Source organism: Tyto alba, unplaced genomic scaffold (genome assembly GCF_018691265.1).
Source record: "Tyto alba isolate M040663 unplaced genomic scaffold, T.alba_DEE_v4.0 Super-Scaffold_16, whole genome shotgun sequence".
Lineage (NCBI taxonomy): Eukaryota > Metazoa > Chordata > Aves > Strigiformes > Tytonidae > Tyto > Tyto alba.
The window spans coordinates 16,236,878-16,254,728 of record NW_024881278.1 but is presented as its reverse complement, the minus strand read 5'-3'; the positions used below and the strand labels follow the sequence as shown (position 1 = coordinate 16,254,728).

Here is a 17,851-nt window from a genome sequence, read left to right as displayed (position 1 = left end):
AAGCACTAGCACGAAATCTGAAGCAGTAACATCAGTAAGACTTCAAGACTTTTCCAAGGATTTCTTTCAAGTCTTTCATTAACAGATGTCACAGCTACTTTGACCATAAGAAGTTGTTTAAATGTCATGCCTCAAATTCGTTTAAATTTAGCTTTAAGCAAGCAAGATTTTGCCATTTTGTGTGGTCAAACAGTATGGGCAAGATAAGAAGGTTTGTATCAAGAACACTCCAATTTTATTTGGTATAAAAATTCTGGTTTCTTTACCACCAAAAAAAGGCAGAATCCAGTACAACAAAACAGAAATCAGTATTCTATGTGTTTAAGCAGATTTTTAAACTTCTGTGTGGCTAATGAAGACAAAAAACCTTTAAAAAAAAATACTTTAGCTTGAGAAAGAAACTTTCCACCAATGCTGTTGAGAAGGTATTTCACAAGACAAAATGCCGACTCCATGAATAACTTTTGCTAAAATTGAAAGGTCTGGACGATCTACAAAATGGGTAAGTATGCCAGTTTTACTACATCATCATCAATACCGAGCTGACTACACATTTATTTCAGGCGTAACTATATAAATAACAAGCTTCCAAGGGTTACAGCCTCATCTTGTATATGAGGTTGAGAATTTTCCAATGTACAAATATGTAAAGGAGAATTATGTCAAACACTGTTGAATATAAATCACAAGAAGAAAATAGTAACTAACTTCCATGTTTAGTTTAAGATAGCTAGCAAAATTCTACTTCTATTTGCATTTTATTATCTCAAAAGGCAACAAAATTTCCTTCCTGTAAAATTCACGAAGGAAAGAAATCTGTCAGTGTGCCACAGTCCAGAGAGAAACAATCATATCCAAGAAACAGTCGGGGCCAATGCCTTTCCCTACAGCACAGAGCAGACCAATTTTTCCAAGCAACTTCAGCCACTTCAATTCTGAGACTGAATACCCAACATGAAACTTCAGCTGTGAGGATTCTTGCTGCCTCTTTGCAAATAGCTACACGGTCATTGTCGTCTTCCTTGGATGAAGCTAGATCAATCAAAAAAGGATGGAAAAATGAGGTAACTGTGAGGCACCATCCCACCGATGAAGCTGTAGAGATCTTTCAGAACTGTAACCCACTTTGCAAAGCCAGCCTCTCCTCCTGCTTACATGGGTTTAAGAAGCTTGCTACTTCATATCCATCCTCCACACTGTATAGACTGTTCCTGCATACTTTAATCATGTATTTCTCACGCTCCTGCAAGCATCCTTTCTTCCATACATTCTTTTTTTAAAAAATAAATTAAAACCAAAATTGCTTCCTTATCCATATTATTCAGATAATTCATCTATACAGTAGCTAGTGAAACAAGGTATTAAACAATAGACAACTAACCTCTGAAACAATGGGCAGAGAAGCAAGAGGGACACACCTGTCATGCTTCAACTCAAAGCACACTGTTATTCACCTGTGCCAATGAATTACAAAATATGCCACTGAAGCTGTCAGTTTGCAGAGACTCCCCCATGCACCAGCACCTGATAAGATTGGTCAAGTTAGAGATAATACAGGATCTAAGTTCTATTTGCAATGAAGATTTTAAGAAATATCCCACCATTTCCTTTGGCAAGATTACAGATCAGAACTAGCAACTGTGGAATGTAAGGCATTATCTAGTAACCAGCACCTAAACAAGCCCTAAACAGTTCTTGAGTTGAGACACGTTTATTTTTTCCAATCCACTGCTGGGAAAAAATCAAGCTTTCCCATGCAAATCTACATTTCCATTCATCTCTATCTCTGACTAGTAGTAGATGTCTGGTAAACAGTTCTACTTTGATAAAGCAGCAGCAATATTCCAAATTTTACTTTACTACAGAGACTGAAAAAATAAAAGTTCATCTACTGGGTCTACAGGAACCACTTCATTCTTTAATTTGAAGCACACAGCATTAAAATTCCATCATCAGCACATTTGAAACTTTAGAGCTGCTTTAAATGCTGCATATGTAGCTACATAGTGGGATATGCATCTCACTGTAAGAGGGAGTGAGTGAGTGGCTGGGTGGTGTCAGCCGCCTACCAGGGTTAAACCACAATACTTAATTGCATGTGTGTAGTTTTTTGAGTTTATGATCTTTCAGCTTGCTCCCCATTCATGCTTTAAGAATTTATAAAATAAGTAATAGTGCAAGAAATGATCGCATATTAAAGTACAAGTATTTCAGATTTTCTTCTATGTGTATTTACTGCAATTCTGATACAACTGGATTGCATAATTAGTGAAAAATAGAAGCAGTTTCTTTTCTCTTCAGGCCAAGGAATTTTAGAAATAGTTTAAAATCTTCTTGCTATTCAGTAATCATAGGCCATTTATTCCCAAAGCTCCTCCAGCATCAGGACTGAGAAATATATTAGGTTGTTTTGCCAACGCTAATAGGAAGCCCCTTTTGAGACTAGTATTACACGTCTTCTCTTATCACTTCAGATGTCCATAAGTGGGAAAAAAAAAAAAATGACACTCAAAGTCAGCTCTCTAATCTGAAAAATATACACTTGAGCAATTTCTGTTCCTTTAGACGGTCACAATTGCTTTCAGCAGAATAGAATATGACTAAATAAAAATAATCCAGGTACTACATAGATTCTTTAAAGTGATGCTGCAAATTTCCATGGCCTATAGTTGTAATTTAACTCCAGAAACAAAGTTTTAGGTACCATAGAAGGGAGGAAAAAACCCAAACAACTTCGTGATGCTGTATAGCACAGGAAATTAATGAAACAAATTACATACAAAACATAGTATTTCAGCTTGCTTTCAGGTACAAGTGACAAATTACAGCAAGAAAGAAATAAGTCAGTCCAGTAAAGGAGGTTCTAAAGTAGCAAAAAACTCAGGTGCAAAGATGATTTGGACAAAGGACTTTGACACCAGTCATGTGTGTTGAGAGCATATCATTTAGTCTTCCCTGTATCTCAGAATGTATTAACAATTACAGATGCAACACAACTCAGGTAGAGAGCATATTTTTATATTTTATGTGAAGACTGAATCTTAAACATATATAATGTAATCAGGAGAGGGAGGATCTGATTAAAGAGGCAGTACAAAAGAGATTGTCAGAAGACTCTTCAATATGTTTATACCAAACGCAATAAGAGGGAGACAGAAACAGTTAAGAACAACCCTACTGCTAAATGTAATCTAGAATTTTATTTTATAATGTATTTTATTCTTTGTAACCTTGTTTGCAACTCTGAAATAAAAAGCCTGGCCTTCTGTATTTCTGAATTAAATTAGTTGATCCAGATAAAGCAAAGTGTGCAAGCACACTCCAAAGATGTTGTTTAGAGGAACTGGGCTAAAGAGCACTTTTCATTCCTACTGTAAAAAGAAGCAGTAAAGTGACACCTCATAGCTCTGAGCAACCCCCCAGATCGGGGGGTTGATTTTTTTTCTTCCCCCAAACAAGCAACAGCATCTCAAAGTTGTGGGCTGTACCACTCACCACTCTGAAGTGACCGGCTCACTATCACAGACGCAGGTATCATCGCTCGGGAAATCCCAAGGACAAGTTTGGGTTTGTTTGGGTTTTTTTCCTTAGTAATTTCATTTATGTAATGGGAGATTATCACACTTGGGAACTAAAAAATATCTGGATACCAGGAAAGTACTGATTTTTATTTTATCTTAACAGCCCCAAAGTTAAGCTAGTAGCATTCCTATCTGGCTATGCCACTGAATCACTGTCATCAAGCCCATGAAATGTTTTAAAACTTGCAGTTCAAGCTCAGAGTCTACTAGAAGAATAGACACATCACTTTTAATAAGCTGTCGTTAAATTCCTCAAAGTATAAAGATTATAGAAAATGTGTTTATTGCTCAATTTTCTGCTCCCTTCAGTTAAATATCTATTAATTTCTTAGTGCTAAAATTCTGTTATGACTGTGAAGCTTTATCACATTCTGCAAATAGGATTGATTTTTTTTGATCATGTGTACCTTTTAATATGCAGTTGTATAATGGACTTAACTGTTACAGCTGTTTTCTGATCTAGCCAACACACATCCCAGAACACCTTCAACACAGCAAGTTGTCAAATTAAATGTAATGCAAATACTTTCTATTCCCAGTATTTGCACAGTTGAAACAGCAGTCTTCAAAGCCACTTAGATACCACTAGGCTCAGGCTCCAGAGGATTTCTGCCTCATTATTAGCATTAATTTTCCCAAGAATCTTAAATTCTCATGCTTTATTAGTCCTGCTTATTAAAATATGAAAAAGTATTCAAACCCTTTTTGTTCTAGAGAATAAAGGTATGAGAACTCCATATGAAGCATCTTTAACCAGCTTTCTCCCTAATACCGTTTTGTTTAAGCCACATGAGACAAGATCCACCCCAATGCATTTTATTCTAATATATACAACTAAAAAGTAGCTATATTTTGCTTCACAACCCATAAATGGTCACCTTAAGCAGCCTATGAGCATTTAAGTTATTTCAGCATTGCATTATTATCTTAACATATGATTGCATAAGGCACACAAGAATGACTTGAACCCTTCCTTCCAGTGCTTCCTGACCTAGCAGGGAACGGAAACCTGCAGAACTGACTTTACACAAGGTTCAAAGGAGGAGGACACCTCTTATTTTCCTCCCCAGTTTATCAGAGAAGTATATCCTTTGCACAAACTAGACAAACTGTTGGGCTACAGGAAAAGATTAAGTGAAGTTGTAGTTGATAGGATGCTTTCCATCATCATCTTCTACTGTTGAATATGTTTAAATGTTTACCCGTACAAAGGAAAAAAAAAAAAATCTGCACTTTTATTCTGAAGTCAGTTACCTACCTCTGTAGTTTTAATATGTAGCACTCTAATAAGCCTTTTCAAATTAAATTTTAATTGACAACCTAGATTAATTTATTATGAATTAAATATGCTCCTATATCAAATATGAGCAGGTGAAAAGGTACAGCATTTTTATTCATAATTAAGACAGCTAACTTCAAACTTTTATTAAAGTCACTGTATCACATAGTGATTTAGAAATGTATACTGCTTGCATCTCCAGAAGCAAGCAAATTCTTTTAATTTAAAATGTATCTACAAAAATGCTTTTACACTAATCACCCTAAATTTTAGTGTAGCAAATACACTCAGAAAATATTTTGGTTAGTTTGGTTAGAATGAAAATGTGGCCAAAGCTAGAACAGCAGAAAAACTTTTTTGATTTATAACTAAGAAATCAAAAAAGATAAGACCTACAGCTTCTAATAAAATCCCTAAACCCCACACATTGAAGATCCTGAAAGAACATTTTCAAAACCATGTTACCCAAAATCTGACAGGAGCTTTTGAAAATTCTACTAAGCATCTAAAACATTAAGTTATGACTGGGGTAAAAAAAAAAAAAAAAAAAAAAAAAAAGAGTTATTCAATTTGCTAATTGAAATAATTTTTGTTAAATATTTTCATTTAACAAACTTTTTTCTTTCCTAAGATAGCCAGCATTTTTCATTTAACTATAAAGTTTAAATACTAGTGAAAGAGTTTCCATACAAATGCAGCATAACTTTAAAAAAAAGAACCAAACAAAGAAAAAACAAAATTAAATAAAGGGTGCTGATTCTCCAAAGTAAAAAATACTTAGAACTTTGACATGTGCTTATTAATGCTTATGTAATTGTTTACATGTGAATAAACATCACTTAAGTTTAGTACAAAAACTGTATTTGGCAGCAAATTTCTTTTGAACATATTTTCTTTGTTGAACTTATCAGTAAAAACAAACTATACTCTAGTGTTTTTTCCCCTAAAGAGTGAAAATATAAAAGAAGATTAAAAATCAAGTTTTTAAATGTACAACTTGATTAAACTACTGCTCTAAAACAGTACATTCTGCCAATGGAAATGTTTTTACTAAGGCATTCCCTGATAAAACTACTTATTTATATCTTAGTTAAAAATATGTGCCTTGGCAATTTGTGCCATAAAGCTGCAATATGCACTGAAAAGAAAAAAGAAAAAACAAAAAACAGACAACAAAAACTTGCTTGGACAAATTTTTTTTTCTTTCCCTGATGCACAACATTAGAAGCAGAGATTTATGTCTCACACTTCCTCACTTTATTTACAGCAAAGAGTTTGTCCATGTGAACAATGTAACAGTCGAGGTACACAACAACCAGCAAAGAGAAAAGGGAGTAATTTTGGACTGCCGTGCAACAAGTCAGTTGCTTACTATGAAAAACGGATTAGTATGTAGGCAAAATAGGGGGGGAAAAAAAAAAAAAAAAAGAGAGAATGAAAAACTGAATTAAGTATTTCCAACCAGAGCAATAACTGCGGGCACAAGACCAAGAGACCAGCAGTAACTGCGGGATCCGCACCGCCCCCTCTCAATGGCGTTTACAGCAGCCCCGCAGCCAGGCTATGCAGTTGCTTAGGCCACAAAGTAGCAGCGACGCAGACTGGGAGGAACAAGCCTGACAGAAAAGAATCGCCTGTTCCTCCCAGCCAAACTCAGTTTTTTCTAACAGGATACCACCACAATTTACTTAGTTCTAACTTAAACTACCTCTGCAAGTTGCAACAGTGTTTCTGCCTGTCAAAGCCGAGCACTCTAAGGATTGCTGCCTCAAAGCAACTAACTTACAAGATTATGTAAAGTCACTTTGGGAACTCTCACTTGTTTACGTTTGTGCTGGTTTATCCTGAACCATGAAAACAGCTGTGGTATCAAAAAATTACAGGCATAAGTCCAAATGATTTCAAAGAAACTAAATGAGCAGTATCTTGAAAAATAGTTGATTCTGACACTCTACCTCGATGATGGAATGAGCAAATGTAAAAATCGTTCAGAATACAGCCAACTCATTAAAATGGAATAGCACATTTTATAACATGCATCTTCTTTGCTTCTGTCATTTTTGTTGTTTTATAACATACTATACGTTTTCTCTTTACAGGTGCCATTTGATAAATCCAATCCAAAAGTTAAAGAAACTTGTCTCACATGTACTACTGAATATGAAATAGTTAAATTTCTTTCAGCAGATCCCTATAGAAACACAAACACATCACAACATTTTTCTTTTATCTTCAGTATTCAATAGGCAACAAGAGGACCCTACTAATTCCAGAATCCCTCCTTTAGATATGGGTGATACCAAAAGAAAAGCCATACGGAATCTGTATGCGTTCTTCAGAGTATCATTAGAGTCAAACAACAAGCACTAGTAGCAACACATAACTGTTTTCTACTAAAAGTTTTAGACAATGAAGACAGGCTGTATAAAATTCTTCCAGAATGACCTTCTTCCAAGTGCATTTCAACAATAAAGTACATTGAATTCAATCTTGAACACAAAAATAAAGCAATAATATAAGAATGTACATACAGAAGTTTTAGTGGTAAAGTTAACTAGCTGAACATGCAGTGCACTTGTAAAACTTGTTCACAACTGTTGTGCCACTTTTTTACCAGTACACATAGTGACAGGACAAGGGCCAACAGTTTTAAACTGAAAGAGGGTAGATTTAGATTGGATATAAGGAAGAAATTTTTTACAATTAAGGTAGTGAGACACTGAAACAAGTTGCCTAGAGAAGTTATGGATGTCCCATTATTGTAAGTGTTCAAGGTCACGTTGGACGGGGCTTTGAGCAACCTGATCCAGTGAAAAATGCCCCTGTCCATGGCAGGGGGGCTAAACAGATGGACTGTAAAGGTCTCTTCCAACACAAACCAGCCTATGATCTCCCCCTTTTTTCGTTTTCCCACAGACCTTTTAAGCTCTTTAAAGAAGTACCTTGCTGCTTTCTCCCACAGCTGTTTACAGTTGAGATGACTTTACAAGCATCCTCATTAACGTCTTCAAACACTTTCCTTGCATGCCATTGCCAGAAAGCCACATCAGCCAAACATAGATAACACTGTACCGTACTAACAACGTACAGGCCAGTGTTTCACTTCCCTGTACTCTCTATCCTGGGCATGGATCTGTTGGTCCTGCTCTGTTGAGAATACAGCTTCTGTGCCAGACAGATCAGCTTTCGCCATGCATTGCCTTACAAAGCAGAAATCTGGTCCACACCTTTGGACTGTGGCTGCTGTGATATTTACTGCCTTTTAGCTTAAGCTGCCAAACTAAATCTTCGGTATACTTGAAGGGTGGTTTGCGTTATTAGACAACTCTGCGTACACAACAGTTGTTAAGCTTACTAGAACATCTTCAGACAACTACACTCTTAGAGAGAAAATTACAAACTTTCATCTCAAAGTTTGTGCCACACCGTGTCTGTGTGCAAAGAGCTTCACCTACACGGTACAGGATAAGGACCAACACCTGAAACTTCCCAACACCAGTAAAATCTGAACTTTGCAGGTGAAGACGTGGCGCCTGCAGCAGGACATCCACCCTTTACAGCTCTTTATCACAGTAACGATGGCGAGCACTCTGCTACCCGCGGTTACCCCCTACACGCCGCCGGCACACCCTGGAACCGGTAGAGACGGCAGGGAAAACGGGGACGAGCGATCCCAGAGTCCGGCCGGCACTCCGGGCCCCGCCGCCCGGCAGCCCCGTCTCCGCCACCGTCGCCCCACGCCCCGCCAGGCCGAGCCGGGCTCACCGCTCTCCTTGCCGGCCGCGGCGCTGCCCCGCCGGCGGTGCGGGCACAGGAAATCGCGAGCCGCCTCCAGGTCCTGGAAGTGGCCGAAGGGAACCAGAGCGCACGACATGGCACCGCTGCCTCTGTCGGTGTCGCCGCCGCCCAACCCGGAAACGGTCGCCCACTTCCCTCGGGCCCGGCGCCGCGCGGCCCCGCGCAGGGCGCATGCGCGGAGCGGCGCGCGGTGCCGTCCGCGGCTCCCCCTCCCCGCCGCCGTTGCTGAGGGGAAATGGCGGCCCGCGTGTCCGTTTTTCCCCGGGCCTTGAGCCTGCAGCCGGACGGCGTCGCCGGGAGGAGCCTCGTCCCGGAGCGGCGCGGCTGGGATACGAGCTGCCGTGTGCTCGCGGCCCCGCCACCGGGGAGCGGCTGGGAGCACCCGGGCCTGGGAAACCCAGGAGGCAGAACAGCTGCCAAGTCCTGTGTTGGTTTTTCAGGGCCAGCTCATTATGCTGTCGGTGGCAGTAATTAGCATGTGAGAGTTGCGCTGGTGACAACGACTGTGTACTTGGCGGGGATGACAAGACAGCTTCCCAGCCGGCCTGGTTCTTAAAGGAAGATGCTCTGAGACATTGATAGAATTTCATCATCCAGGCCTAGCCTGAACCAACACAGCCCTGAACACCTATATTACTTTAATGGATAGGAATACCTTCAGTGGGTCGTGAGGACAGGGTCTCTGTCAATTTTAATTGCTCTTGCGAATAGAAACCTTTTGTTTGGGTTCAGCATCAACCAGTTCCTATACCCTCTGGACACTGAGGCATCTCAGTGGCTGCAGTGATTATGATGAGTGAGATTTCCTGTGGAGTGACATCAGTATGGTGTTGACAGCTGATCCACAGCCTCAAAAGTCTCCCCCTAGGGCAAGCAGAAAAAAAAACCTGAGAAGAATACCAGGGGATGTTTTCTGGGCCCCGGAGAAGTAGAAATTGCCCTGTCACAGGACTTCAAAATTTCTTTTAATGGATCCTGCTTTACCAGGCTTTTATATATATATATATATATATATATATATATATATATATCAGATATCTAAAAGATACTGTTGCTTTTTTTCCACACAAATGTCTTTTATTTGGTAAATACCAATGCATGTGTATTTAGTAATTAAAAGCAGAAATTACTGAACAAGTAGTCCGAGTCATTTTGAAAGATTGGTTGGTAGCCTAGGTTTCTTGGGTGGTCTCTAAAGTCTCTTAAGACTGAACACATTTTTCCTAAGAGCAGTTTCATTCCAAACTGGAATCCATTCGGACTTCCCTGAAGGCACAGACTGTAACAGGCTATAAACTCTAGAAAATCTCGGATTTTTGAGGAAACTGGCTTTAACTTACCCTGACAACTTTTTAATGTCTTCAGCTGTTCTATTTTGTTGCAGTAATAGGGACCCAGTAGCATTTTTGCCCTTAGCAACAGCAGGGACATTTTGGTTTTACATTTAAAATCTGTGGCTCCTCAGGCAAGACATGGGTTAGTCTTGAATTTAGGCAGATGAATAATCCTGTGCCTATTCAGTACAGAGTTGTTGAATCCTGTTTTTCTGAACGGGCATAAAATTACAAGCTGTGTACCAATGGGAAGGAAGTTCTTCGAAAATAAGGTCACAGTGTGGGAAGTGTTGAAAGAAACTGGTGTGGAGGAATGGCTAATGATTTTGAAGGTGCTCTAATTAAACATGTAAAGCTTGTGGGGAGAAAATATTTAGTGACATTTTAGATCTGCAACATTCACAGTCATTAGTAATGTCAGGTGAATAAATAAAGAGTATGCAAGAAATTAACAACCTGGTTTGTCATTCTTTAGTGATGCTTTCATCACATTATGTAAACTAACCTTATTTAGAGACTAACGAACACTGCATATGACACTGCATGTAAAGAAGTCAAGTTACAAAACTGCCAAGATACCAATTAATGCATAAAATAAGGCAATTAATAATTCAGCAAATGAGTTAATATTTCAAGACGGGGTTGAGCCCTGATGAACTCATGCTATCACTTTGGCTACTGAATTACCTTTTGTGTGTTTGCTATACCTTCTTCAGTAGTTACTAATTTTTAAATATTCATTATTTGGGAGGCTATTGAAAAAAAAAAAAAAAAAAAAACACGCTTTGAAAAACCTCTGTCATAAATATTAAGCAAAATTCTTGAAGCCATTCAGATAAATGCTTACCATCCAAAATAAACAATGCGTTTACAGTAACAACAATACTTTGCATTTACCTAGGTCCTGTCATTTGGAGAACTTAATGCATTTTACAAAAATACATAATTATGGATGTTAGGGATTTTCACTTGTGGAAATGAAGGTAATGAAAGATTAATTAATTTGCTCAGGGTCAATCCACAGATCTGTGGAATACTGTGAGTAAGACTCTGCTTTCTTCATCATCAGTGATGATCTCCACCTGTCATTCCTCCATGCTAGTTAGCATAAATAAATGTGATTATGGTATTATATGCAGAGTTCTGCATTTGGTCTTTGATAATAAGTGAAAATGGAACCAGCAATTTAGTAACAGTTATAGCAGACACATCTATACCATAATGTTAGCTTGATACAAACAATTACCTTATCAAATACGTGCATAAGTGGCTTCCATGTGGGAGGGAGCAAGAATTAACTGGCATTCAATAAAATGCAGAGAAAAGAGAATACGGAGAATCTCCATCAAACATCTGTGTTTGTACCAGGCCTTTCACGGCCATCTAATCACAGAACCGCACCCCGAACTGCCTGAGTAAGTGGTGTCTGTCTCACATATGCCAAATACCCACGGTTCCCAAAGCTTCAGTATAACTTACGGTGGTTTGTCACCTCTGAACATCAATTTGCATATTTATATTCTTACATAAATTTCTAAATTCAGATTTCAGATTTATATAAATATATATAAAACATAAAGATATAAAAAGAGCTGTATGTCACAAAATTATCTGTCTTGGGACTTCTGTAACAGACATTTCTGTCTAGCCACTGGACAAGGCATTGAATTCGCAATTCCGATCTACATGGGCACAAGGCAGAACTGGGACAGGGCTAGAAGCATGAAGATTCATTACTGCTGTTACAGTTTATGAAATTTAGTAAAGTTTGTATTTGAAGAATAGAGGATGGAAAGATGCACTCTTTTCCTATATAGTGTATTTCTTGCATATAGAAACATATATTCTAAACCTGAGTTTGTGGAGAGAAAACAACATACTGAAGAAATTACTTCAATTTTATCCCTAGTTTAGATGTTCTGACTCACCATCCTTTGCAACTTGAGGCAATATGGAAGGCATGAAGACGAGTGTCTTGACTACTCCTGAGATTTTATTCACAAATCTTTATGGAGACATATGTTTACTATCCTGGCCTTCAGTTAAAATAATATTTCCACCCAAACTCTGGATAATCTGAATCCTAAATTCATACCCCGGATTTTTATTTTTTAAGTAATAAGAATTTGAAGATAATCTGGATCTTTTTTTTCATCACTGAATGTTTGTGATTGATGGTGCCCACCCAGAGTCTTATCTTTTACATTTCTTGATTTTCACCTAAAGATGAGGTTTAAACACAGTTTTGACAGACGCAAGGTATACTCCCACATACAGATACCTATAAAGGATGGTGAAAACCGCCAAAGTTTTCTTCCCACAGTTTCCTCTGCATTTTTGGAAGGCAGACTTGGGACATAAGGAATCCTACATATCCATCTTGGAAAAGCCAGGCCTCCTGGTTGGAGATTGCAACACTTTGTCCCCTAATTTCTGTGTAACAAAGTTACCCACATTCCTCCTTTGTACACTTTGGACTTATGTGAAGTTGTAAGTGTTGGGATTTGATTAATTGTAATCCATGCCTAATGCTTACTAACAGAATATTTTAGATCTGTATATATGCATCCAAAACATACTCTGTCGTGCGCACTTGATTCCTGTCCTGCACTGAGCCAGTATTTTTTATTTGAAAAAACAGTTCTGGAAGTGAAAGCAAACCCTGCCCCTCTGACATATCTGCCAGCACATAGCAGAACGATGTGCAGTGTCAAGCCTAGAGGGAGACAATCTGTCTCGCTCCTTTTTTTCTCACCTTCCTGGGCCAGCCTCAGACTGGCATCCCTGCCTGCCTGTTATCTCTGCTTGGAGGGTATCTGTTGCTAAGCAACGGTGGACCAGGCACCACAGCCTCCTTTTACAACGGAGAATTAACTAAATTAGTTTTGATGAAGACAAGATACAGCTGAAGAGCAGGCAGGAGCAAGAAAGGAAAAAAGCAGCTGCAATTTGCACTAGAGAACAAAAGGTGTCCAAGCAGAAAGGGGAGTTTTGAAAGCAAAGAGGGAATGATATATGTGGCCCAAGTGGAAGAAGTGAATAGAGAATTAAGTGCTCTTTGGGGCAAGTGCTGTCTCAATAGTTGTACATTGACTAGCACAGCAAAGCTCCAAGACTAGGGGGCCTTCAGGACACTATCATAATATAAACAAGCAAAAAAAGTGCTGCCACAGAACCTTCCACCTTCCCCCTCTTGCTGGTCCTGATTTCAATATACCCTCACAGCCACCTCTAATAGGGCATAAAGAAAGGTGAGGGAATTTGATAACTCAGTTTTCCGTCCTGGGGAATTGTTACCTCTGCTGACTCAGTGAGCCACCCTGGCTTACATGACATGAAGTGTACAATGGCCTTGGGTCACTAGGGACTTGCCCTTTTTTTTTTTTTTTTTTTGTAACCCTACAAATGTCAGTACTGCATTCATGCATAGCCCATAAAGATTTTTTCTTCCAATAAGGACATTCTGTGATAACTAGGCATGGCCACATCTCATTCTTTTTATTGCCATATTCCCTGACCTCAGAATCCAGATCACGGCATTCCATGAAAAAGCACATCAGCTATTGGGCTCAATATCTTACATTATTCTTCTAGAGATATAAAGACCAAGCAAAAAATATGCAAGTTTTTTCTGACCATATTCACATTTTGTCATTAATTCTCTGCAATAGTACTTACTCCCATTTATGTTCACTTTTCATGAATTTTTCAGCAAATAATTTCACAGGATGAAATAGTCTTAGAAAAACAAAGTATGCAAATACTGAAGAACATTGAAAAAAACCCTGTACTACAACTGTGATTCTACCAGTAACACCCCCTCCAGCCATGGAGCATATGTGTACCCCACTGAATTTTTGGTCTAGTCATGACAAATCAATATGAATAAGAATTCAAATATTGAATATTTAGATTGGAAAACTTACAGGCCAAGGTTTTTTTATTTCAATGAACGTGTGAGTGAGTTAGGACAAGATTATCAGTTTTCTGGTGCTTGGAACATTGAAAACAAAAGCAGAGAAAAGTAAGTAAGGTGATTGCTTTTCAGCAGTGCAGGTTTGCTTGTAATGGGTATCAGTCAATCATTTGTTCCATTTTTCTCCTGCTCTTAAATATTAGCAATAGATTTTAAGAGACCTTAGTTCACAACTATATCTTCAGACAACTTTCAGATACTACTTCAAGTTTTACATAAAGCAAAATATTAAAATCTCATAGGCTTATTCAGTGACAGAGTAAAATAAGATGGATTTCTTACATAAATCATATCTCTGAAGTACATTTTTAAAATAATCGGTTGTCTCAATAGAATGTGATATATCTCAGTTTTTATCACATAAGATAGAACTCTCTAGAGAAGTTCTTAAAAGCTAGGGACCTCTCTTTTTTGTGTTGGTATTGTTAAGATTGCAGCTGACGTATCCATAGATGCTGTATCATTCCTACTTTGATAACATGCTATCAATCAAGGAAAAAAACTACTCATTTGCTGTATTTGAAGTTCATCTTTTCAATGTCTTTATTCATAACAGTGAGACTTTGATGTCACAGATCTGAGAGAGACGTCAGGGAGAGATATAAACATAGAGAAGAAAGGATGCCTAGTCTTCATGACCCTTAATGAGAGAAAACCTAAATGTCAGCAAAGCAAATTTACCGCCTCAGAGGATGAGTTCAGAGTGCCATCTGGGGGATTTAGGGCTGATAAATCTGGCTGAAGGACTGAGAAATTTAGCCTGCATGGTGGATCTAACTGGATACCTTCCAGTAGTCAAAGCATTCACTGCAAATATCTTATCCAGTGAAATTTCACTGAGTTGTTCAGTTTGCAAGCTCTTTGTAAACCTGTCCTGAGTTCTGAGTATTTGTGGAATTGTTTGGATTAATTATTTTAAATCCAAAGCCTGTTCTAAAACTTCCCTTCAATGTGTTTCTGATCTGAGACTGCTTACCTAATTTACATAGGATTTTTGTTCAATTTTCACTGGATTTTTCCCCCTTTGTTTCCTTTTAAAGAAGGAAGTAAAATACACTGAATAATAAAGAGTGGCTAATAAACAAAAAATAATGCTATCTTAGGTCACCTGTCTGTGATCAACAGAAGAGAAAGGGCATGGAACATTTCCTAGGGATGTTGGGATACTGCAGAAGTGGGACAGTGGCATCTGTACTTTCTATACAAGTTTCCAATGTCCCTAGTTTCACATACTGTTTGTCTTTTCTCTTATTATATGTGTCTAGTCAAAACTTTTGAGAGACAGTGAAGGTTTTCTTTCCGATGGCAATTGATTTATCACAGCTTGGGCAAGACACTTAGTTTCTTTGCATCTGCTTTCATCTTTCCTGAAGAGCAGTAACAGTGATAAGAAATTATGCTAGGTCTCTGCAGGCAAATAATTATTCTTTTATCACACCTGAGGTGTTTTTCAATGGTCTTGATAAAAATAGGGTTCCCTGTCTATCCAACATCAGTTTAAAAGGTTATTCTAGTTAAAGTTTTGTAAGAGCTAAATCTAATTGTTTTCTGCAGTAGCTTAGATGATGACATGAACAGAACAGTTAATGAAAATATGGATGATTGCGGATTTCTCTCTACATAGATGTAAGCAGGCTGAGACTGAGTAAAAAACAGATCCCAAACAAATACATTTATACAGTGCAGGCTTGAGATTTTTCTGAAACAAATATCTCTGGTCAACATTAGACATATTTTCCTATACATAGAGAGAAATCTCAACCTCATCTGTGCCAGAGTAAGCTTTACAGCCAGGCATTACATTTGTTTTGTTCCACAGTTTAAGATCAGAAGACCTTAGCACTGAGTCTCAGCAGCACTCTAGTGATTTTTTGAGAGCCATGCAATTTGCTGTTTGTAAGCCACACAGCCCTTTCCAGCTGTGATCAGGATAGTGATAGTATCTGAAAAGTTTCTGCAAAACTGGAGCCTGCGAGCTACCATTCTTTCTGTAGCACATTGATTTTACTATTTTATGCATTCAGAAGCATGAAGGAAAAAGTAAGAGAGGAGATTATAACTAAACTAAACTAAGAGAACTATATCTTAGAGATACACGCAGATACACGTTATCTGTAATTTCTCTTTCATGTTTCCGCATTGATCTCTAAATTATTTTCTTTTTCCATGTGGAGGAAGCACCCCATCAGCAGGAAACAAATAACTGAATTACTCTTATCACCCTCAGAATAATTCTTCTTCCTAACAATTATTCAAGTAGCAGGGAGCTTATACACACATGCACAGAAGCTCACGAATCTACAGTCAGCACCCAAAAAGACTCTCATGGACATTTTAGAAAGGAAAAAGTTTTACAAGTCTTCTTGACTCTTTAACCCATGGCAGTGGTTATTCATGACCAGAGCAGAAATGGGTTGGCACTATTTAAAATAGTGTGGATGCAGTCAGTGTGACTGGACTTGCAAATTGCATTAAGGCTATAGACATAACATTTCTACTGAAGTGCTTTCTCTGTCATCTTCCCACCTAACCAATGTCATGAATCACATCAAAATCAGAATGCCATTTATTAACATGTACTTAAAGATCTGTGAACATGTTTTCTCAAATGCTAAACGAATAGTAATTTGTCTTTTAAATCCCCAGTTAAGACCATCAGTAGATAACCAATCTGTTTATATAATCATGGAGAATTAGTGTCTGTTACGATATGACCAATTTACATCCTGTTGTCATCTGTTCTATTCAGTAGGATTTTACTAAGTTTTCTTATTTCTACCTGTAACTCCAGAGAAGTAGAGAGACCAAAGTCAGTCTCTTGTTGTTAGAAGACATAAGGAAGGGGAAAATCCATAAATGCCTCTGAAATGATGGATTGCATGTAGAAAGCAAGCAGCTGTGTATTGGTGAGCTGGATGACACAGTTAGGAGTCCAGGTCTTGGCTATAACTATGAAAATGGCGTGTTTTGTGTCTCCTGAGAGAAATGAACAACCTCTAGATAGAGAAGAGGGACAGACCAGCTTCTAGATTTAAGCTCTATGTAATTTATTTAACTTCATAGTACTATGGGCTTGTTAGATTGGCCAGTGTCACAAGCACTGAGTGTGCCAGTGGGCTAACAGTTAATCCCATTAACATTAGCTGCTTAGTTTCTAAAACTGGAACTGAAATACTGGATGACAGTCTTTTTCAGCTTCATTATTTTAGCTAGAGCTCTTCTTCAGATTCAAAAACCTACACAGCATGAAAAACAAATTCTCAAAAGAAATTAGGTCAGCAGGGAAAGAGTTTCTCTTCCCCCTTTCAAACTGTCTGCACAGAACAGCATGTGTTTATCGTGCAGAAGAGTGCAATTACGGTACTTTCATAAATGGATTTCTAAATTGTAGCTTTAAACAAATGTTTTGAGATGATCCAATCTGGATATACCTATTATACTAATTTCAAATCAAATAAAAAAATACTAAGCCCCTTTTTATCCAACTGTACTTATATAGGTGGCAGGAAGAAAATTTTATTTCCTGCATTTTCATTTATGCTGTTATCTTTTCAAGAGTCTATCAGAGTATTGCTTTCATGAAGGGAAAGAAAACTGTGTAGCTGACATAGACACCTCTTCACATTATCATCTCAGAAATGCCAGTAATTCTTCTTATACATTAGCCATGTGGTTCTAGGGAGAAGATATCCTGAGTTCTGTAGCATGGACATCAATACCTTAGCCTTTACATTTTTTTCCACAGATTCGGGAAGATAACATGACTTTGAAATTTAGTTTGGGAGGGTGTTTTTTTGGTAAGTGCAACTGCAGCTGTGATTCACTCAGTTGCAAATAGACTTTGCCTGTGTGCAGGAGGCAGAGGTACTGAGGGAAGGAATAA

At 38.1% G+C, this 17,851-nt stretch overlaps 1 protein-coding gene across 3 annotated transcripts in view; it reads right to left on the bottom strand.

Moving 5' to 3' along the window:
* RAB3GAP2 (RAB3 GTPase activating non-catalytic protein subunit 2) overlaps nt 1-8,804 on the bottom strand; it is a 46,393-nt gene extending 37,589 nt beyond the window's left edge. For all 3 annotated transcript variants that reach the window (XM_042789633.1, XM_042789634.1, XM_032989188.2), the window contains exon 1: nt 8,626-8,804. In XM_042789633.1, the coding sequence (XP_042645567.1) occupies nt 8,626-8,734 (109 nt within the window). In that variant the 5' untranslated portion in view covers nt 8,735-8,804. The remainder of the gene's footprint in view (nt 1-8,625) is intronic.
* Between the last annotated feature and the right edge of the window lie 9,047 nt (nt 8,805-17,851).